We start from the raw sequence: 23,597 nt of genomic DNA, 5'->3' as shown, positions 1-23,597 counted from the left end.
CCCCTGCCTACCGCTGACGGAGAGCTGCGCGCTGGTGCAGTCATCCCGGGTCTCACACGCATACTGCCCCGCATCCTCCAGCCGCAGGCCGGACACGGTGAGCGAGCGCCGGGTCCCTGCGGCTTCCATCTGGAAGCGCTTGCCAGCCCGGAGCTGCGTGCTCCCGCAGCGCCACACCACCTCGGCCTGCGGTGGGCTCAGCTCGCAGGCCAGCGTCACCGTGCCACCTAGCTCCCCGCTCACAGGCTCCAGGGGCCGGCAGAACTTAGCGACCACCTCTGCGGGATGGAAGGGGGGTGTCAGCCGCGGGGCTTGGGCCAGGGGACAAACTCTGTACCAACCAGTCATGCGCCCAGAGTGCCACTCCGGCTCCATGCCAGGATGCTGCCTACGCAACCTCATGGGAGACCCTCCAGCCCCACGGGTGCCCCAGTGCACACGGGGCTCCCAGAGGACACCCCAGTCCCTCTGACCTTCCACCTGCACTGGGAAGTCCTGCCCATCTGCGCCCACGCGGCAGCTGTACACTGCGGTGTCCAGGGTTTGCGCGCCGCGGATCGTCAGGGTGTGGGTGTCCCCCAGGCTGGCCGTTTCGTGCCGCTTGCTGCGGCGGATCTCCACGCCATCCTTGAGCCACGTCACTGCAGCCACGGAGGGCGTAGCCAGCATGGCGGTCAGGACAATGTCCTCGTGCTCCCTGACCACCACAGGCTCTCTGCGGCCAGGTCTCTCCACTGTGGGGGTCTCAGGCTCCAGCTCTGTGGGGAGATCAATGAGCATGAGAGCAGGGCCCTTGCATTCCTGGCCTCACTCATCCCACCTAGGGGCTGCACCGGGGGATGAGATCTGAAATGGGACACACACACCCCACCCAAACTTCCACTGCTCTGCCGCTGCCTGGCCCATCCAGTCCTCCTCTGCTGAGACTCTGCTGAACAAGCCTGAGAGTTAATCCAGCAAGGCTCCATGCCACCTAACGGTCACTATCCAGGCTCCCGGGGGTGCGACAGGGTGGCCAGGAAGAGACACCTGGGGTCACGGGCCCGGGAGCCAAGAGCTGAGAGCCCAGCATCCCTGCCCAGCAGGGAAGAGGGGGCCTCATGAGCAGACACTGTAGACAGTGGGCAGCAGGCAGGTCAGAGAGACCACAGCCTGGGGCCTGGGCCCACATTACTGAAAGACATTGGAGCAGGGTCAGGAGAGGAGGCAGGAGAAGACAGCTTGGCCCAGACCAAGATGGGCATCAGAGCAGGGCAAGCCCACAGGGCTGACTGAACATCAGCTGGACACTCGGGATCCCAAGGCAAGAGACAGGGAGCCAAGCCCCACTGAGGGCAAACCCCTCAAGTAAGTCTCCCAGAACAGCTCTGGGCTCCAAAACTGTGCATGGTGCGTTTGCAATGGGAAACGTGTCTGCCTACCAACCCTAGACAGAATGGCTACGGCCACAGACCACAGGCCTTGGTGGTCAGGTTGTGTGGGGGTAAGGTGGGGATGTGGCAGAGAGGGGCAGAAACTGGGGGATGCAAATGTCGGGAATGTCCCAGAACAGGGGCTACAGGGAGTGTCTCCAATCCAAGGACCTGGGCAGTGGACAGAGCCCTGGGCCAGGCCCGTCAGCAGAGACCCCAACACAGGTACAACACACAGCCCTGCCTGAGAAGGGCTCATTTCCTGATTTGTCAGGAATTTATACCCTCTTCCAAATGCTGGCCCCCACCTGTAATGTTTAGGCGGAAGGACACCTTCTCTCCCCCAGCCTCACAGCTGTACTCCCCGGTGTCCGCCTTCCCCGCCTGCTGCACCACCAGCCTCCTGCTGCAGCCTGTGGCCTCCATGCACACTTTGGAGCTTGCATTCAGCTTCTTCCCATCCTTGTACCACGTCACCTCTGTCTTGTCCTGAGCCACCTCGCAGCTCAGCGTGACGCTGGCCCCCGCCTCAGCCTGCACCTCACTGCATGCCAGCTGCTCCTTGGCAAACATGGCCAAGGGCTCTGGGGACAGAGAGGGACACACAGGAACAAACACACCATCTAAGTTAGGAAGGCAGCACTGGGAAAGAAGAGGTAAACGGGATGGCTGGAATAGTCTCCAGGCTCTGCATGTGCATGGCTTGCAGGGTCCTTCCCATGTGGGCACGGAGTCCCCGCAGCTCCCTGCTGCAACCTACTCTGTGTCAGCATCTGCTGGCAATGCAGGGAGAGTGGAACTGTACCTCCTATCAGTGCATGATTCTGTTGATACACTGCTGATTTCAGTTCACTGATATTCTGTCTAAATATAGGCCTGGAAAGCCATGACACACTGGCCTGCACTCTTTCCCCTGTCCCATCGTGTTGTACTACAGAAGCTACGCTACCGTGTAAGATGGGATAAGAGTGTATCTCCTTTTCTCTACAAGAATGTCTGTGAACAGGATATAATTTCCAGAATGCCTGGAAGGATTTACAAGGCAAGTCACCAGGCTTCCATACTGTTCCATGAAGACACTCTGGTTCCTGCTTCTGTTGTTCCAATGACGCTGTGGGCATTGTCCACTTCTTACGTCCATTGAGATTTGCTTTTCTACAACCACTAGGACCATACTTCACCACTGTTCTGATTTTCTGGCATTAAAGAGTGCCAGATTCTCTCAAGTGACTTGTCAGAAAGACACACAACAGGTTTTGTGGTGTCCATACACACCCACAAACCATGATGTACTGATACAACAGCAAACTGCTATGGGGGCCCCCAGGAGTCACGCAGGGCTGCTCTGAAGTTCAATTTTCCCACAAGAAGGAAAATAAAGATAGGTCACAGACTTGTCTGGAACCAGTCAGGAGGCATCAGTGTCCCTGAGCACCACCTGGGAACACAGTGGGATGGATACTGCCTTATCAGTCAGGGGCTGCTACCACTGAGTGTGCTCATGTCCCACAAGCCACTTACTCCTCTCCCTCCCTCAACCTGTACCTCATCCAGGGGGAATTCTGACACAGGATATCCCAACTGAAGACAAAAAGAAACAAGATTTGCTTTGAAAACAGCTCCAAACCACACAGGTGCTCATCACAGGTGTTCAGCTACTACCACTTCGCCGCTCGTTATTTATTTTGCCGAGATGCTGCAATAAACATCTATCTGCGTTTTGCACTGAGGGAGCTTCCACACCCATGAGCATGGCCCAGAATACCTACAACCTCAATAATGCAAGTTCAGCCTCGAGATGGTTCCAGCTATGATCAGAAGGCTGAAGCGTCCTCTTATCCTGGCTTACTGAAACCCAAACATCTCTTGATAGTGAGAACCTTTAAATGAGGCTATGGAAGCCACTAGAGCATCTGCAGGTGAGTACGTCTGGTCAATCTCAGCCCAGTGCAGCACATAGAGCCTGAATCCCGGATGCCAAAGGAGCCACAGTACGTTCTGAAGGGGTGCTGGGGACAGTGGCTGAGCATGGCCATGTGGACACACCATGGGGTACCCAAGAGGAGCTCTCTCTTGTCTGGACACTCTTCCCTTCCCACATCCGTGGGTTCAGCCACCAGAGTGAAATGGAAGGCAGAAGGCTGGGATCTGGGAAGAGCATCAGGGTCTGTCTGGGCTGCGCACTAGTGCCATCATCGCTAGCAATCAAGGATAAAGTATTAGCCCCAGAACTGACCTGTGACGTCCAGGTGGAAGGACACCTTCTCTCCCCCGGCCTCACAGCTGTACTCCCCGGCGTCCGCCTTCCCTGCCTGCTGCATCACCAGCTTCCTGCTGCAGCCCTTGGCCTCCACACGCATTCTGGAGCTGGCACTCAGCTTCTTCCCGTCCTTGTACCACGTCACCTCCGTCTGGGCCTGGGCCACCTCGCAGCTCAGTGTGGCACTGGCCCCCGCCTTGGCCTGCACCTCACTGCGTGCTGGCTGCTCCTTGGCAAACATGACCGAGGGCTCTGGGGACAGGGAGGGACACACAGCATCAAACACACCATATCCATTAGGGTCGCAGCACTGGGAGAGCAGGCCTGGATGAGGGTGCAGGGCCACAGAAACTCCTCCAGGCTCTGTGCTGGCTGCACAAGTACCCAAAGTTCACTATAGGCTCTACCACTGTTCCACGTGGGGATGCTGGAAAAGACTTCGCTGTGCACACATACCTCTGGGAGAGGTGCAGGGGTGTTGCAATGCACACGCACCGCAGCCTTCCCAGGTGATGCAGTCTTTCCTCATGGTTGTGCAGGGAGCTGCTGCCGCTCCTTGCTCTCACCTACCCTGTGATGTCCACTGCTGGCACCTGCGGGGAGGGACATGTCCCTCCTGTGGTCTTTCCACGTAAGTCCCTGATGACTCACACAGTGGAGCACCGTTCAGGTTTCTCTGACTCTTCTCTTCTGCAGTGTGGTATCATTGCAATGCCCTGTCTGGTTATCAGTTATTGCTAATTATGGCCTGTCCTTTACATATTCGTTTTTAGGAGCTCTTGCACTTGCATTAGAGCTTTGATAATCATGGTTTTGTGAATAATTTATCCATCATTGTCACTTGCCTTTTCATCCCTTTGTGTCCTCTGATGATGTAAAGTTCTCAGTTGTGATTTAGGCAGGTATGTCAATGTGTCCTTTGTGGTTGGTGTGTTCATATTCTGTTTCAGAAATCTTTCATTACCCTGAGGCCATTAAATGTTGTGTGTTCTCTGCTAAGAGCGTGTTTTTTCTTTGACACTGGAATCCTAGCTTGGCTGGAGTTGGTACCTATGCGTGATGTGGGGGAGCCCCCCATTTTTATTATAGATAAATAGATCATTTGAGAGAGACATAAAAGATAGATAGATAGATAGATAGATAGATAGATAGATAGATAATACAGATAGATGATGGATAGATATAGATAGATGATACATATATGTGTAGATACACACATAGGTAGGTAGGTAGGTAGATAGGTAGGTAGGTAGGTAGGTAGGTAGATAGATGATCCAGATAGATGATGGAAAGATGGAGTAATGGATGATACAGATAGATGATAGATAGATAGATAGATAGATAGATAGATAGATAGATAGATACAGATAGATGATATAGTAGATTATAGATAGATAGATAGATAGATAGATAGATAGATAGATAGATGATCCAGATAGATGACAGAAAGATGGAGAGAAAGAGAGAGAGAGAGAGACAGAGAGAGAGAGACAAAATCCACATAGATGATGGAAAGATGGAGAGATGTAAGACACAGATAGATGATATACAGATAGATAGAATAGATGATAGATAGATAGATAGATAGATAGATAGATAGATACAAAGTTACATAGTCTGAGCACCATTTATGAAAAGACAATCTACCTCTATACCATGTGCCAGAATTACAGAATAAAAATAATGGAAAAGGTGGGGGGGGTGCCTGGGTGGTTTAGTCAGTTAAGTGTCCAACTCTTGGTTTCAGCTCAGGTCATGATGTCACGGCTTATGGGTGTGAGCCCCATACCGGGCTCTGCAGTAGCAGCACAGAGACCATGCATTCTGTCACTGCTCCACCTGGGCTCTCTCTCTGCCCCTCCCCTGCTCTAGCTCCCTCTCTCTCTGAAAATAAATAAATAAACATTAAAAAATCTCCTTTTAAAAACTGGAAAAGGATGGGTGGGTGAAGCTGGTCACAGCACGGTCTATTTGAACCTTACCACTTGTCCCTTTGTGCTATGCACCTATCCCCAAGTTGCAACCTGATGTCTTCCTACTACAGCTTTATCAGTTATATTACTTCATTTTATATTTCTCCTGATTCACTGTACAGTGTTGCACACAATTGTACCAGTGGAGCCATGTACGAGCTCCAGTTAGAAGGAGACACCCTGTGAATGTGATGTGCTATAGTTTTCTGTATCCTGTGTCAAATTAAGGAACAATACTCTTATAGTTAATCAAGGACTTGACTACCTTGAATGTATGCTACATTTTATGAAATTCTTCTTCTGCATATAATGTAAAAATTTTATCAAGCAGTCATGTGAGAATAAAACAAAACAAAAAATGTGTTTTCCCTTTTAAGTTCTAAATATGACAGATTATACTGATATTCTAATGTTCTAGTGTTGGCCAATCCTGTGTTCTTAGGAGATGAGCTCAGACAGTGTGTCTGCACTTTGAGTATTGCACTGTTATTTGGACAATATTTTGTGTAAAATTTGGTATTGACATGCATCCGAGACTGGCCTCCAATTGCAATTCTTCACACCTGTCCAATTTGGGTATCAATGCGGCGTAAAATGGGTTAAGAGTGTACATCCCTTTTCTGTCCTCTTAAAGAATCCTCCATGATCATGGGACAATTTCTTTCCAGAATTTGTAATTTGTAATCTATAATTCGTAAATTGTAACTTACCAGCAGAACCACTGAATTTAATCTTGTCTAATGAAAAGGTTTTTTGGGATGGTTTCATTTTTTAAAAAAGTTATAAGATTGTTCACATTGTTTATATCTTCTTGTGGATGTTTTGATACAGTTTTCGAGGAATTGGACAATTTGCCAAAACTTTTCAATTCTACTTGAGTAAAATAATATCACGTTCTACTGAAATGACGGGGTCAAAAGTGTTCCTAGTAAGTTTCTTACTATCTATACACATCTACAAATCATGTAATGATACACTACTGAAGAATCACACATTGCTATTAGGAGTCAATGTGGGGCCACAGACCACCTATTTGAGCTTAACCTCTCTTAACTTAAAGTAAGTTTGCAGACATCTCTGTGAACCAGCCAGGGATGGGCATACGCGTGCACGCCCCCCACACACACACACCACTAGCAAATGCTATGAAATAAATACATAAATACTGCTTCACCAGTCAGTGGCTGCCACTATAGTAACTTATCTGTCCCAAATACAGATGTGCTGATTTCAGAGAAGCTACTCATTCTTCCCAGCTTCAAAATATATGAATCAAACTCCAAGCACAATACTGACACAGAACATTCTCACAGAGACAAAAGGAAACTGAAATTTTCTTTCAAAAGAATGTTCCAGGGGCTCCTGGATGACTCAGTGGGTTAAGCATCTCAGTCTTAAGTTCAGCTCAGGTCATGAGCCCACAGTTCCTGAGATTAAGCCCTGCTTCGGGTAATGTCAACACAGAGCCTGATTGGGATTCTCTCTCTCCCTCTCTCTGTGCCCCTCCCTTGCTCATGCTCTCTCTCTCTCTCTCTCTCACCCCCCCTCAAAATAAATAAATAAATAAATAAATAAACATTTAAAAATTATCAATAAGTAAGTAAATAATGTCCCACATGCCAGGTACACATCCAAGTTGCATATCTCCCAGCCCTCTGCTCCTGGTTTACTATGTGCGGACATTGCGACAGAACAGGGATCAAGATCTGGGTACACATAGGTGCACAGGTAACTTCCATGTCCACATGTGAGGCAGGAAGAGTGTCCCAAAATGACTGAAATTTTGGTAATGCCAAGTTCAGTCTCAAGACAACTCTAAGATGACTAGGTTGGGTATCTGAAATGCACCTGTATCAGGTTCAAAGATATTCAGCCCTCATGTGGTGCTGGGTGAGGTCATCTGGGAGCTTCTAGAAGTAATTCGCATGCCCTGGGGTGAGAGACATTGGCTCTACTTTAGGCAGTGAAGCCAGATGGAGCGAGAGTACTGGACACAGGAACTCCAGGAGCATTACTCCATGGAAACATCATGCAGGGTGCACAACAGGGGTGGTGTGCTATACACAGATCCACTCTCCCAGGGCTTGGCCACAGGCATGAAGATGGGATATGGGAGATGTGAGGACAGGAGATCTACTGGAGAGACCACAGTTTCTTCATAGCTGTCAGTCAGTCAACACATCATGCTGAAACAGGGCTAACATGGCATGCCACCACCACCCAAGTACTGACCTGTGACATCCAGGAGGAAAGACACCTTCTGGCCCCCGGCCTCACAGCTGTACTCCCCGGCATCCGCCTTCCCCGCCTGCTGCACCACCAGCCGCCTGCTGCAGCCCTTGGTCTCCACGCGCACTCTGGAGCTCGCACTCAGTTTCTTCCCATCCTTGTACCATGTCACCTCCGTCTGGGCCTGGGCCACCTCGCAGCTCAGCGTGGCGCTGGCCCCTGCCTTGGCCTGCACCTCACTGCGTGCCGGCTGCTCCTTGGCAAACACAGCTGCAGGCTCTGGAGAGAGGGAGGGATGCATGGGGTCAAAGATACAATCCATGTGAAGAATGCAGGTCTGGGAAAGAAGATCTAAACAGGGAGGCAGGGGGACTGGAACTATCTCCAATCCCCGCATCAGGTGTTTTTAAAATGAATACAGTACAGTACTATAAATGTATTTTATCTTTCTTGTTCTTTTCTTAATATCATTTCTTTCCTCTATCTTACATTATTGTAAGAATACAGAGTATAATACATATAACATGCAAAATCAACTATTTAAGTTATCGGCAAGACTCTCAGTCAACAGTGCGCTATTAACAGTTAAGTTCTGGGGGAGTCAAAAGTTATAAGTGGATTTTTTACTGCATTGGGCACTACCACCCCTAATCCCTACATCACTGAGATCAACTGTGGTGATTTTCTACTGTTTTGAATATTAAACCAACTTTGCATTCCTGGACTATGACTTCATCAAAGCATATTTTTTGACATCTTGCTTAGATGACTTTGCCAATGTTTTGTTGAAGATATTGGATATTGATATCCATAAGAGATTGGCCTATAATTTTAATCCTTCCTTCTTTCCTTGTCAGATTTTGGTGTTGATGTTATGTTAGTTCCATGAATCAAAAAAGAATGTACATCTTTATTTTATTCTCTAGGATAATCTCCATGAATACTTTCCATAATTTTTCAGCAGAGCTACTAGGCTTAGATCATTCTCTATGAAAAAAAGTTTTATTACTGTTTCCATTTATTTAAACTTATGGGACTACCTGAGTTATCTATTTCTTCTTGTGTCACTTTTTCAGATGGTTTTCCAAGAATTTGGTCAATTTATCAAAACTTTTCAAATTGATACCATAAAATAATATGCCATATGCTCTCAAAAAAACATTTTGGAAAAATGTAGGATTTCTGGTATCTGTACACACCCAAAAATATTATATACTGATATACCATCACAACTATTATGGGCTGGCAGCTAGGATTAATGTGGTGCTATGGCCCACCCTCCTCTGATGTTAAGACAAATTTAACAAAAGCAAAATAAATTTAGTCCTTAGACCTCCCCATGAAGCAGCCAGGAGGCACAAACACACAATACCCACTAGGAAATCCTATGACATACTGCTATACCAGCCAGTGATTGCCACCACAAGGATTCCTCTATAGCAGAGCATGGTGATACTTACTCCTTCCCATTTCTAAATCTATAAATCAGACTCCAAGAGGAATTATGACACAGAATGGCCTTACTGAAGACACAAGGAAACAAGATGTGCTTTAGAAAAAGAACTCCAGAACTTACATGTGCATGTCTCAGGCACAAATCTATCAACCCTCTAGTTCTGTTTACTTTGCACAGGCACTACAAGAAAACAGCGGTCTAGATTTTGCTACATACAGGTGCACAGATAACATATATTCATGTGCAAAATAATACATTAAAACAAACAAAACATTAATAATCCAAAGTTTAGTTAAGATCATTCCAAGTATGATTATATCATCAAAATTTTCCCTACTCTGGTTTAAAGGAACTGAAATGTCTCTCACTAGTAAGAACTCCTTATAGCACTGAAGGGGGCATCTAGGGAGCCCAGGAAAGCACAGGCACATAACCAAGGTGTGAGATGCCTAGTCTACTTCAGAACCCAAACATGAAGAACAGCCATAGTCCTGGGCACTGAGGAACTCCAGGAGGGCCCTGTGCAGGTGCTCAGATGCATGACTGAGAGAACTTCTCAAAGACACAAAAATGGCCCCTCTCACTCCCTGAGCACCGTTCTCATTAAATTTCTGTCAGTCTAACCTTGGCTATGAAAATAGGAGGCAACAGGATGGCAGAGGGGAAAAGATGAAGAGTAAGGGAAGGAACATCAGAGCCTGTGGGATCTGTAATGCAATTCCTACATTATGTCCAAACAAGACTGTTAGTATCAAAAGGAACTGACCTGTGACATCCAGGCGGAAGGACACCTTCTGGCCCCCGGCCTCACAGCTGTACTCCCCAGCATCCGCCTTCCCCGCCTGTTGCACCACCAGCCTCCTGCTACAGCCCTTGGCCTCCACGTGCACTTTGGAGCTCGCACTCAGCTTCTTCCCGTCCTTGTACCATGTCACCTCTGTCTTGTCCTGGGCCACCTCGCAGCTCAGTGTGGCGCTGGCCCCTGCCTTGGCCTGCACCTCACTGCGTGCAGGCTGCTCCTTGGCAAACACCACTGTAGGTTCTGAGGACAGGGAGGGATGCACAGGGTCAAAGATACTGTCCAAATCAGGAAGGCAGCACTGAGAAAAGACTGAATGGAGAGGCAGGAGAATTGAAAGTCTCTAGGCTCCACATAAGAGTGAAACCATATGGTATCTGTCTTTCTCTGTATGGCTTATTTCACTTAGCATAACACTCTCCAGTTCCATCCATGTTGCTACAAAGGGCCATATTTCATTCTTTCTCATTGCCATGTAGTACTCCATTGTGTATATAAACCACAATTTTTAGCTCTGCAACAACTGTGTGACTTGGAGAAGCCCCACTGCCTTCCTAAGGACAAGTAACACTATTTATCTGTACATTCTACCCCACTTCTCCATGTGGGCTGTTCCAGGTGGGGACTACATTCTACCACCACTCTGCTTGAGGTATTGTGGTGGGGGTGGGGGGGAATTCTGTAAGAGACTCTTGTGCACGTGGAATCTGTGGGGTCATTATGCCTGCACACCTCAACATTTATAGATGATGCAAACCACATGACTTTACCACATGACTGCCTAAGAACATCCTCCCTGCAGTGCAGGAATGTTCCTACAGCCAGAATATTTGGTACAATTTGATAGTAGAGCCACTAGGGTTATCCAGTATTGTGTGACAAGATTGTTTATTATGGTTCCAATAATTTATAAGGTTATAGGACTACTCAAATTGTCTATGTGTTCTTCCATGAGTTTTGATATAGCTTTCTTGATCAATTGGTCAAAACTTTCCAAATTTACTTGCATAATGTTATATCATATTCTCAGATAATCACATCACAAATACACACATAGGGTTTTAAACATTTGTAAACACTCACAAACCATTAAACCCCAATGTAATACCAACATGTTATGTGCTGGCATCCAGGAGCCACATGTAACTGTACATATCTGAATTATATGAAAGGAAAATAAAGTCAGTTCTCAGACATCTCTATTGATTAGCCAGGGAAGCACAGATGCACACTAATCATTAGGAAATGCTGTGAAATAAATGCTAAATTACTTTCAGTGGCTGCTCCTGTGACCTCATTCTTAGCAGGGCATGCTGGTAGACAATATGCTACTCAGCATTCCATTGGCAAATGTATAGGTCTAACTACAAACAGAATTCATAGGCAAAACACCAACTTATGACAAAGTGAAAATAAGATATGCTTTGATAGGAAATTCCAAGCATCACAGGTGTTTGTTGGGGCACATACACACCAGTCCTCTGCTCTCTGTGTAATCAACACAGACATGGCAACAAAATATGGATCTAGATTTGGCTATGTATGGGTGCAGAGAGAACTCCTACACCTCTGTGAAAGGAGGGAAGTATCCCAGAACACATAAGACTTTGAAAACCCAAGGCACAGTCTCAAGATAATTCCAAGTATGACTGTGTGGCCCACATTTCCCCTTCCCCTGACTCAGTGAAGCCAATATCTCTTGCTAGCAGGAATCCATAGGTGTGTTTGGTGAAGATACAATGACCTCTCAGAATGACTCCAGGGGAGAGACATCTGGTTTACTTCAGCCCCAAGCATCAGGGAGATCCAGAGTCCTGGACTCCAACGTCCACCAATGGGTTCTGAGCAGGTACTGGGAACATGTGACCAGCACTATTACGTGGAAACACAATCTCTGGCGTATGAGAATGACCTGTCTCCCTCCTGTGCACTCCTTCCAGCCATGTTCCCATGGCCCCACCTGGGATATGGAAATGGAGGTGGTGAATGGGTGATGTCAAGGGAAAAGTCTAACTGAAAGAGCACGAGAGTCTGTCTTGGGGATAAACCTGTTCCACCTTCACCTCACGAAAAGGCTAATTTTGCATTCTCTAAGAACTGACCTGTGACATCCAGGCAGAAGGACACCTTCTGGCCCCCGGCCTCACAGCTGTACTCCCCAGCATCCGCCTTCCCCGCCTGCTGCACCACCAGCTGCCTGCTGCAGCCCTTGGCCTCCATGTGCACTTTGGAGCTCGCACTCAGCTTCTTCCCGTCCTTGTACCATGTCACCTCTGTCTTGTCCTGGGCCACCTCACAGCTCAGTGTGGCGCTGGCCCCTGCCTTGGCCTGCACCTCACTGCGTGCAGGCTGCTCCTTGGCAAACACCACTGTAGGTTCTGAGGACAGGGAGGGATGTTTGGAGTCAAAGATACTATCCATGTGAAGAATGCAGGTCTGGAAAAGAAGGTCTAAACAGGGAGGCAGGGGGACTGGAACTCTCTCCAATCCCTGGATCAGGTGTGTGGCCAAGAAGCCCCACCACCTTCTCAGCAACAACTAACAAAATTTATTTACACACTCTACTGCTTTCCTAGTTGTTCCAATTGGGGACAATACATTCTATCACTGCTCTGCCTGGGCTGTCCCCAGTGGAAACCAAAAATTCTATCACTGCTCATCAGCGATGTTCTGGGTGAGGACCATACATTCTATCACTGTTCTCTGCGGGCTCTTCCAGGTAGAGACCATACATTCTATCACTGTTCCACCTGTGCCTTCCTGTGGCTGTCTCGTTCATTGACTTGATGACTCATAAAGCGCAGTAAATTTTCTGAAGTTTTTGGACCTTAATATTTGCTCTTCTGTGGTGTCATTGCTCAAGTGTTTTGCCCTATTTTCAACAGCACTGTCTCTTACTCATATATTCACTTGGGAGCTCTTTATTTAAGTAAAAGTCAGAGTGTTTGTGGTTATGTGTGTTTATATACCCTCCCCATCTTGTGATTTGCCTTTCCACACCTTCATGTTTCTAGTGACAAAATGTTAAGAGCTTTCTTATGGACAGATATATTATTTTGTCCTTTTTATTTTGTGCACTTTGTTCTTTTTAAGGACAACTTCATGCTGAAGTCATTAATGACTCACATTGTTTGATAAGAGCTTGAACCACATTTCTCACTGAGGTCTCTAACCCACATTGAGCTGAGATTTTGCATGGGAAGAAACAGACATCCATCTTCAATTCCGTTTTCCATATGGTTAATAGTCTTAGTACCATTTGTGAAAGACTGACCCTCCACTACAGTTACACTTAGCACCACGGTGAAAACCAAACTAAAAAACAAAAAGCAGAAGGGACTCAGGTTTTATACAGACCTGTTTCTGGATTCACTTTTCTGTTCTCTTGGGCTGTTTCTCAGTCCCTACATAAAGACCCAATTGCCTGAATTGCTGTAGTTTTATCAAAAGTCTTGATATCAAGTAAACTAAATATCATTGTTTTGGAGGATTTTTTTGTTTTTTGTTTTGTTTTGTTTTGTATTTTTCAAAGTGGCCTTCCTCTCTCTGGCTTTGCAATATACTTGTCAATACTCTTACTCACAGAAGAGCTATTATTTGGGTGTTGAAGAGGATTGAACACTTCGGGGTGTTCCATCAATTTCCATCCATGATTTAGATCTTATTCTGTCTCTCAATAAAGTTGAATACTTTTTGCCCACAAAGCACCTCAAGATCCTTTCTTAGACTTGGAATTGGTAACAGGATTTTTCTGATGCTATGTTAACCCCTTTAAAATGTCACTTTCCAGCTTCTGGTGTCTGGTGTATAGATACAGAGTGTTTCCTGTAGTGATTTTTGTATGTCCTAATCTTACTCTCTTTCCCATCCAAAATGTAACTGTTTGGGATTTTCCACATTGATAACCATATCTTCTGTTAGTTTCAGTTTTCACTTTTCCAGCTTTCATGTCTTTACTTTTATTTTCCTCCATGGTGTGCTGTGAATATTGCATAAAAGTAAGGCCACTCAGTTTCCCTGTCTTGGTCCCATCTCAAAGGCAAAGTTTTCAAGTTTTCATGTGAAATTTGATGTCAGGTATTCAATACCACCAATTATTACATTAAAGGCAAAATGTTCTACTTAAAGTTTGTGAAGAATTTTTTGGTAGTAATTGATGCCAAATATTATGGAATATTCTCCCTGGATTTCTGATGTTATATTTTATCTAGTGCTTTTATTTATCATTTATTGGGGAAATCACATTGCTTTTACTTTTATTTTGTTAATATCAAGCTATTGTTGATTTTTCTGTTAGTTTTTTTATTAATTATTTTTTTAAATTTACATCCAAGTTAGCTAACATATAGTGCAATAATGATTTCAGGAATGGAATCCAGTTATTCATCCCCTATATATAACCCTCAGTGCTTATCCAAACACGTGTCCTCCTTAAAGCCCTTGCCTTTAGCTCATTCCCCCACCTAACACCCTTATAGCAACCCTCAGTTTGTTCTCTGTATTTAAGAGTCTCTTATGGTTTGCCTCCCTTCTTGTTTTTATATTGTTTTTGTTTCCCTTCCCTTATGTTCATCAGTTTTGTATCTTAAATTCCACATATGAGTGAGTCACGATATTTGTCTTTCTCTGACTAATTTCACTTAGCATAATACTCTCTAGTTCCATCCACATTGTTGCAAATGACAAGATTTCATTCTTAATGATTGCTACTTGTTGATTTTCTAATGTTTCTGGTGTTGAACCAGACTTGCATTCCTGGAATATGACTGTTGTCCTAGTGTGTTGTTCTGTTGATAAATTGCAGAATTCAGTTGGATAATATTTTCTTGAAGGTACTGCCTTGACATCAACAAGAGGTGGCCTGTGAAAATTCTTCATATTTATCTTGTCATATTTTGATATTGATATGCTATATATGTAAAATAAATTGATGTGTGTTTCTCTTTTCAAAACTCTATAAGAATCCTATAAACATGAGATAATTTCTTTCCAGAACATTTTCTACAATTTAAGAGGCACTGGGCTTAGACATTATTCTCTAAGATTACTTATGATCCTCCATTTATCTTAAGTCTTAGGACTGTGCAACTTGTCCAATTTTTCTTGTGTAAGTTTCAATATAATTCCCTAGGAAATGATTGATTTGTAAGTGTCTGCTCTCTTTGTAAACTGCACAGACACTGCAATACAACACAGATCTAGATTTGGCTACATATAGGTGCAGAGAAAACTTCTACATCCCTGTGAAAACAGGGAAGTGTGTCCCAAAACGCCAAAAACTGTGACTCAAAGCACAGTCCTGGGAAAACTCCAAATATGACGGTGGCCCCAATTTTCCCTTCCCCTGGTTCCATGAAATCAAACATTTCCACCATCAAGAACACTCATGTGATTTGGAGGAAGATATTTGAGACCTTCAGAACGACTCTCCTGGAAAGACATCTGGTCTACATCAGCCCCATGCATCAGGGAGATCCAGATTCCTGAATTCCAATGTCCACCAGTAGGTTCTGAGCAGATGCTGGGAACATGTGACCAGCACTATTACGTGGAAACACAACCCATGGTGTATGAGAATGACCTGTCTCCTTCCTGTGAATTCCCTCCAGCCATCCTCCCATTGTCCCACCTGGGATGTGAAAATGGAGGTGGTGAATGGGTGATGTCAATGGAAAAGTCTAACTGAAAGAGCACGAGAGTCTGTCTTGGGAATAAATCTGTTCCAAGCTCACCTCATAAAAGAGGCTAATTTTGTACTCTGAAAGAACTGACCTGTGATGTCCAGATGGAAGGACACCTTCTGGCCCCCGGCCTCACAGCTGTACTCCCCGGCATCGGCCTTCCCTGCCTGCTGCACCACCAGCCGCCTGCTGCAGCCCTTGGCCTTCACGTGCACTTTGGAGCTCGCACTCAGCTTCTTCCCATCCTTGTACCATGTCACCTCTGTCTGGGCCTGGGCCACCTCACAGCTCAGTGTGGCACTGGCCCCCGCCTTGGCCTGCACCTCACTGCATGCTGGCTGCTCCTTGACAAATACAGCTGAAGGCTCTGGGGACAGGGAGGGATGCATGGATTCAAAGACACCATCCATGTGAAGAATGCAAGTCAGGGAAAAAAGGTATAAACAAGGAGGCAGGGGGACTGCAACTCTCTCCAATCTCTGTGCCAAGTGGGTGGACAAGAAGCCCCACAACCTTCTCGGTAACACCTAACACAATTCCCCCCCCGACCGCCCCCTGCCTGGCCCCCCCCCCCCCCCCCCCCCCCGTACATTCTATCACTGATCTGCCTGCCTTCCTGTGGCTGTATCCTCCATAGTCTTGATGACTCACAAAGTACAACACCCTTTCTGAAGTTTTTGGTAGTTATAATTTGCTCTACTGTGGTGTCATTGCTCAAGAGATGTGCCCCACTTACAAGAGCACTATCTCTTACTCGTATTTATTTAAGAGCTCTTTATATAAGTAAATGTCAGACTGTTGTGTTTATGTGTGTTTATATACCCTCCCCATCTAGTGACTGGCATTTCTACCCCTTCATTGGGGCCCTACATAGACACGCAATTTTTTGCATTGCTGTATTTTTATCAGAAGTCTTGATATCAGGTAAAGTTAATGCCATTGCATTGGGGATTTCTTTTGGTTTTTGTTCAGTTTTGTTTTGCGTTGTTTTTGTCAAAAGTGGATTTCCTCTCTCTGGCTTTACAACTCACTTGTCAATACTCTCACTCACATAAGAGCTATTATATGGGATTTACTGAGGACTGACTACCTCTGGGTCTTTCATCAATTTCCATCCATGATTTAGATCTCTTTCTGTCTCTCAATAAAGTTGAATACTTTTTTCCCACAAAGCATCTGAAGATCCTTTCTTATACCTGGAATTGGTAACAGGATTTTTCTCATGCTGTTATAACCCCTTCAAAATGTCACTTTCCAGCTTCTGCTGTCTGATGTCTAGATACAGAATGCTTCCTATATATTGATTTTTGTATGTCCTATTCTCTCCTCACTCTCTTTGCCATCCAAAAAGTAACTTTGGGATTTTCCACATTGATAATCATATCTTCTGTTAGTTTCAGTTTTCATTTTTTCAACTTTCACCTTCACTTTTATTTTCCTCCAGGGTGTGCTGTGAACGTTGCATAAAAGTGAGGACATTCAGCTTCCGTGTTTTGGTCCCATCTCAAAGGCAAAGCTTTCAAAGTTTGATGTAAAGTGTGATGTCAGCTAGCCTTTTCAATACCACCAGTTATTACATTAAGGACAAAACCTATTTAAAGCTTATGAGAATTTTGTGGCAGGAATTGATGCCAAATATTATGGAATATTCTGCCTGTGTTTCTGATGCTTTATTTTATCCAGAGTTTTACTCTTCATTTATTGGGGAAATCACATCATTGTTTCTTTGATTTTGTTAATATCAAGCTTTGTGTTGATTTTCTAATGTTTCTGGTGTTGAACCAGCCTTGTATTCCCAGAATATGACTATTGTCCTAGTGTATTGTCCCCTTGATAAAATGCAGAATTCAGTTGGATAATATTTTATGGAAGATATTACTTTCACATCAATGAGGGGTGGCCTGTGAAAATTCTTCATATTTACCTTGTCACATTTTGGTATCGATATGCTACTTATGTAAAAGGAATTGATGACTGCATCTCTTTCAATACTCTATAAGAATCCAATGAACATGGAATAATTTCTCTTCAGAATATTTGGTAGAATTTGACAGTAGAGTCACTGGGCTTAGACATTATTCTGTGAGAAAATTATTTATGATCATCATTTATCTTAAATGCTAGGATTGTACAAGTTGTACAATTTTTCTTGTATGAGTTTCAATATAATTCCCTAAGAATTGATTGATTTTTAATTGCTGTCTTTGTAAACTGCACAGACATTGCAGTACAATACAGATCTAGATTTGGCTACATATGGGTGCAGAGAAAACTTCTATATCCCTGTGAAAACAGGAAAGTTTGCCCCAAAATGCCAAAAACTGTGACTCAAAGCACAGTCCTGAGAACTCTCCAAGTATGACTCTGTGGCCCCAATTTCCCTTTCCCCTATACAGTGAAATGAAACATCTCCACCACCAGGAACCCTCATATGGGTTGGGAGGAAGAAATTTGCGACCTCCCAGAATAACCCCAGGGGAGAGACATCTGGTCTACATCAGTCCCAGGCATCAGGGAGATCCAGAGTCCTGGACTCCAAGGTCCACCAATGGGTTCTGAGCAGGTGCTGGGAACAATGTGGGAATACAACCTCTGGTGTATGAGAATGACCTATCTCCCTCCTGTGCACTCCTTCCAGCCATGCTCCCATGGTCCCACCTGGGATGTGGAAATGGAGGTGGTGAATGGGTGATGTCAAGGGAAAACGTCTAACTGAAAGAGCACGAGAGTCTGTCTTGGGGATAAACCTGTTCCACCTTCACCTCACGAAAAGGCTAATTTTGCACTAAGAACTGACCTGTGACATCCAGGCGGAAGGACACCTTCTGGCCCCCGGCCTCACAGAGGTACTCCCCGGCATCCGCCTTCCCTGCCTGCTGCACCACCAGCCGCCTGCTGCAGCCCTTGGCCTCCACACGCATTCTGGAGCTGGCACTCAGCTTCTTCCCGTCCTTGTACCACGTCACCTCTGTCTGGGCCTGGGCCACCTCGCAGCTCAGTGTGGCACTGGTCCCCGCCTTGGCCTGCACCTCACTGTGTGCTGGCTGCTCCTTGGCAAACATGACTGCAGGCTCTGGGGACAGGGAGGGATGCATAGTGTCAAAGATACCATCCATGTGAAGAATGCAGGTCTGGGAAAGAAGGTCTAAACAGGGATGCATGGGGAATGGAACTCACTCTGATCTCTGCATCAGGTATGTGGCCAAGAAGCCCCACCACCCTCTCAGCAAAAACTAACACAAATATTTACTCTACCACTTTTCTGGCTGTTCAGGTGGCAGTATACTTTCTATCACTGCTCCATCTGTGTTTTCCTGTGGCTGTCTTTTGCATTGACTTGATGACTCGCAAAGTACAGCACCCTTTGTGAAGTTTTTGGTAGTTATAATTTGATCTTCTGTGGTGTCATTGCTCAAGTGTTTTGCCCCATTTACAACAGCACTGTCTCTTACTCATATTCATTTGGGAGCTCTTTGTTTAAGTAAATGTCAGTGTTTGTGGTTATGTGTATTTATATACCCTCCCATCTTGTGACTGGCATTTCCACCCCTTCATACTGTTTTGTGAAAAAAAAATGTTAAGCAAGAGTTTTGTTATAGGCAGATATATTACTTTCTCCTTTATGTTTTGTGCATTTCATTCTGTCTCAGGAAGCTTTCCTTATGCTGAGGTCATGAATGACTGACATTGTTGGTAAGAGCTTGAACCACATTTCTCACCGAGGTCTCTAACTCACATGCAGCTCAGTTTCTTGCATGGCAAGAAATAGACATCCAACTTCATTTCAGTTTTCCATACGTTTAATGATCTTAGCACCATTTGTGAAAGACCAACCCTTTACTACAGTCACACTGAGAGCTCTAGAGTGATTTAAAAAAGAGAGAGAGAGAAGGGACTTGGGTTTTATACAAAGCTGTTTCTGGACTCACTTCCTGTTTCCCTGAGAAGTTTCTCAGTCTCTATTTAAAGCCCCGATTGTTTGAATTGGTGTCGTTTTATCAAAAGCCAAGTAAAGTCAACGTCATTGCTTTGGGGATTTCTTTTGGTTTTGGTTTTGCTGGTTTTTGTCAAAAGTGGATTTCCTCTCTCTGGCTTTACAACTCACTTGTCAATACTCTCACTCACATAAGTGCTATTATTTGGGTTTTGATGAGGACTGACTGCCTCTGGTGGGTCTTTCATCAATTTCCATCCATGATTTAGATCTTTTTCTGTCTCTCAATAAAGTTGAATACTTTTTTTCCCACAAAGCATCTGAAAATCCTTTCTTAGACCTGAAATTGATAACAGGATTTTTCTGATGCTGTTGTAACCCCTTTAAAATGTCACCTTCCAGCTTTTGGTGTCTGGTGTATAGATAGATAAATGTTTCCTATATATTGATTTTTGTATGTCCTAATCTCTCTTCACGCTCTTTGGTGTCCAAAAAGTAATGGTTTTTAAGACTCTTAAAAACTGAGAATAGGGGCGCCTGGGTGGCTCAGTCGGTTAAGCGTCTGACTTCAGCTCAGGTCATGATCTCGTGGTCCATGAGTTCAAGCCCCACGTCGGGCTCTGTGCTGACCGCTCAGAGCCTGGAGCCTGTTTCGGATTCTGTGTCTCCCTCTCTCTCTGACCCTCCCCCATTCATGCTCTGTCTCTCTCTGTCTCAAAAATAAATAAATGTTAAAAAAAAATTAAAAAAACTGAGAATAAACAGGGTTGATGGGGGGTGGGAAGGAGGGGAAAGTGGGTGGGTGATGGGCATTGAGGAGGGCACCTTTTGGGGTGAGCACTGGGTGTTGTATGGAAACCAATTTGACAATAAATTTCATATTTTAAAAAAAGTAAAACGCTACATATGAAATTTCCAGAATAGGCAAAAAAAATAAAAATAAATAAATACAATTTATTACAAATGCAATTAGTTAAAATCTCATAGAAAGTGCAAATTACAATTAAAATTTTAATGTGACTAAAACTTTTGAACAATATAAATACCTTGAAAAGTAGACACAATAACTATAATTACAATGTTTACTAAATTTTTTACTTTATTATTATTATTATTGTGGAGAGAGAGAGAGAGGGGGCATGAGTGGGTGAAGGGCAAAGAGAGAGGGGGGACAGAGAATCCGAAGCAGGCTCTATGCTGATAGCAGCGAGCCCGATGTGGTACTCAAACTCCCAAACCATGAGATCATGGCCTAAGCTGAAGTTGGACACTCAACAGACTGAGTCACCCAGGTGCCCCTAAATTTGTTACTTTATACCCAAACTACTCAAACTTAGCGATGCTTTGATTTCTTTTTTATTTTGATATGTATTCTTAAATACCCTTGTAGGGTTACAATAATACTTGTTTTAATTTAACTTAAAAAATAGAAACTGGGATTTTCCACATTGATAATCATATCTTCTGTTAGTTTCAGTTTTCATTTTTCCAACTTTCATATCTTTACTTTTATTTTCCTCCATGGTGTGCTGTGAACATTGCATAAAAGTGAGGACATTCACGGGGCGCCTGGGTGGCGCAGTCGGTTAAGCGTCCGACTTCAGCCAGGTCACGATCTCGCGGTCCGTGGGTTCGAGCCCCGCGTCGGGCTCTGGGCTGATGGCTCAGAGCCTGGAGCCTGTTTCCGGTTCTGTGTCTCCCTCTCTCTCTGCCCCTCCCCCGTTCATGCTGTGTCTCTCTCTGTCCCAAAAGTAAATAAATGTTGAAAAAAAAAATTAAAAAAAAAAAAAAAGTGAGGACATTCAGCTTCCCTGTCTTGGTCCCATCTCAAAGGCAAAGCTTTCAAAGTTTGACATGAAGTGTGATGTCAGCTAGCCTTTTCAATACCACCAGTTATTACATTAAGGACAAAACCTTCTATTTAAAGCTTATGAGGAATTTTGTGGCAGGAATTGATGCCAAATATTATGGAATATTCTGCTTGTGTTTCTGATGCTTTATTTTATCCAGAGCTTTTACTCTTCATTTATTGGGGAAATCACATCATTATTTCTTTGATTTTGTTAATATCAAGCTTTGTGTTGATTTTCTAATGTTTCTGGTGTTGAACCAGCCTTGTATTCCCAGAATATGACTATTGTCCTAGTGTATTGTCCCCTTGATAAAATGCAGAATTCAGTTGGATAATATTTTATGGAAGATATTACTTTCACATCAATGAGGGGTGGCCTGTGAAAATTCTTCATATTTACCTTGTCACATTTTGGTATTGATATGCTACCTATGTAAAAGGAGTTGATGACTACATCTCTTTTCAACACTCTAAGAATCCTATGAATATGGAGTAATTTCTCTCCAGAATATTTGATAGAATTTGACAGTAGAGCCACTGGTCTTAGACATTATTCTGTGAGAAAATTATATAATCATCCATTTATTTTAAGTGCTAGGATTGTACAAGTTGTCCATTTTTTCTTGTGCCAGTTTCAATATAATTCCTTAGGAATTGATTGATTTGTAATTGCTCTCTTTGAAAGCTTCACGGCCATTGCAATAAAATACAGATGCAGATTTGGCTACATATGGGTGCAGAGAGAACTCGTAGATCCCTGTGAAAACAGGGAAGTCTCCCAAAACACCTATAGCTGTGGACACTCAAAGCACAGTCCTGGGAAAACTCCAAGGATGATTGTGTGCCCCAAATTTACCATTATCCCGGTTCAGTGAAATCAAACATCTGCACCACCAGAAACTCTCATGTGTGTTGGAGGACGACATTTGTGATGTTCAGAACAACTCCAGTGGAGACATATCTGGTCTACCTCAATCCCATGTATCAGGGAGATTCAGACTTCTGGATACCAAGGTCCACCAGTGGGTTCTGAGCAGGTGCTGGGAACATGTGACCAGCACTATTACGTGGAAACACAACCCATGGTGTATGAAATGACCTGTCTCCTTCCTGTGCACTCCCTCCAGCCATCCTCCCATGGTCCCACCTGAGATGTGGAAATGGAGGTGGTGAATGGGTGATGTCAATGGAAAAGTCTAACTGAAAGAGCACGAGAGTCTGTCTTGGGTATAAATCTGTTCCAAGCTCACCTCATAAAAGAGGCTAATTTTGTACTCTGAAAGAACTGACCTGTGATGTCCAGGTGGAAGGACACCTTCTGGCCCCCGGCCTCACAGCTGTACTCCCCGGCATCCGCCTTCCCTGCCTGCTGCACCACCAGCCGCCTGCTGCAGCCCTTGGCCTCCACGTGCATTCTGGAGCTTGCACTCAGCTTCTTCCCGTCCTTGTACCACGTCACCTCTGTCTGGGCCTGGGCCACCTCGCAGCTTAGCATGGCGCTGGCCCCTGCCTTGGCCTGCACCTCACTGTGTGCTGGCTGCTCCTTGGCAAACACAGCTGCAGGCTCTGGAGAGAGGGAGGGATGCATGGGGTCAAAGATACAATCCATGTGAAGAATGCAGGTCTGGGAAAGAAGGTCTAAACAGAGAGGCAGGGGGACTGGAATTCTCTCCAATCCGTGCATCAGGTGTGGGCCAAGAAGCCTCAGCACCTTTTCAGCAACAACTAACACAATTTATTTACACACTCTACAACTTTCCTGGTTGTTCCAGTTGGGGACCATATATTCTATCCCTGCTCCACCCTGTCTGTCCTAAGTGGGGACCATACATTCTATCCCTGCTCTCCTGGGCTGTTCCAGGTGGGGAGCATACATTCTATCCTTGCTCTCCTGAACTGCTCCAGGTAGGACCATACATTCTATCACTGCTCCAGCTGGGTAGTTCCAGGTGGGAACCATACATTCTATCCCTGCTCCTCCTGGGCTGTTCCAGGTGGGAC

At 44.9% G+C, this 23,597-nt stretch overlaps 1 protein-coding gene across 21 annotated transcripts in view; it reads right to left on the bottom strand.

Annotated features, from left to right (window-relative positions):
* The window catches only part of OBSCN (obscurin, cytoskeletal calmodulin and titin-interacting RhoGEF), a 158,580-nt gene that overhangs the window by 81,423 nt on the left and 53,560 nt on the right, over positions 1 to 23,597 (bottom strand). For 15 of the 21 annotated variants that reach the window (XM_040454421.1, XM_040454422.1, XM_040454423.1 and 12 more), the window contains 8 exons: positions 22,887 to 23,162; positions 18,608 to 18,883; positions 12,232 to 12,507; positions 10,097 to 10,372; positions 7,878 to 8,153; positions 3,649 to 3,924; positions 474 to 758; positions 12 to 278 (listed from right to left, as the gene is read on the bottom strand). In XM_040454421.1, coding sequence (XP_040310355.1) covers positions 12 to 278; positions 474 to 758; positions 3,649 to 3,924; positions 7,878 to 8,153; positions 10,097 to 10,372; positions 12,232 to 12,507; positions 18,608 to 18,883; positions 22,887 to 23,162 — 2,208 coding nt within the window. Of the gene's footprint in view, positions 1 to 11; positions 279 to 473; positions 759 to 1,720; positions 1,997 to 3,648; positions 3,925 to 7,877; positions 8,154 to 10,096; positions 10,373 to 12,231; positions 12,508 to 15,901; positions 16,178 to 18,607; positions 18,884 to 22,886; positions 23,163 to 23,597 lie in introns of all 21 variants that reach the window. The other 6 variants (XM_040454434.1, XM_040454435.1, XM_040454439.1 and 3 more) reach the window with 5 other exon arrangements.

This window comes from Herpailurus yagouaroundi, unplaced genomic scaffold (assembly GCF_014898765.1).
Source record: "Herpailurus yagouaroundi ecotype Mexico unplaced genomic scaffold, PumYag 212, whole genome shotgun sequence".
NCBI classification, from domain to species: domain Eukaryota; kingdom Metazoa; phylum Chordata; class Mammalia; order Carnivora; family Felidae; genus Herpailurus; species Herpailurus yagouaroundi.
Note: the sequence above shows the minus strand (reverse complement) of the source record. Positions and strands in the feature narration are given on the sequence as shown.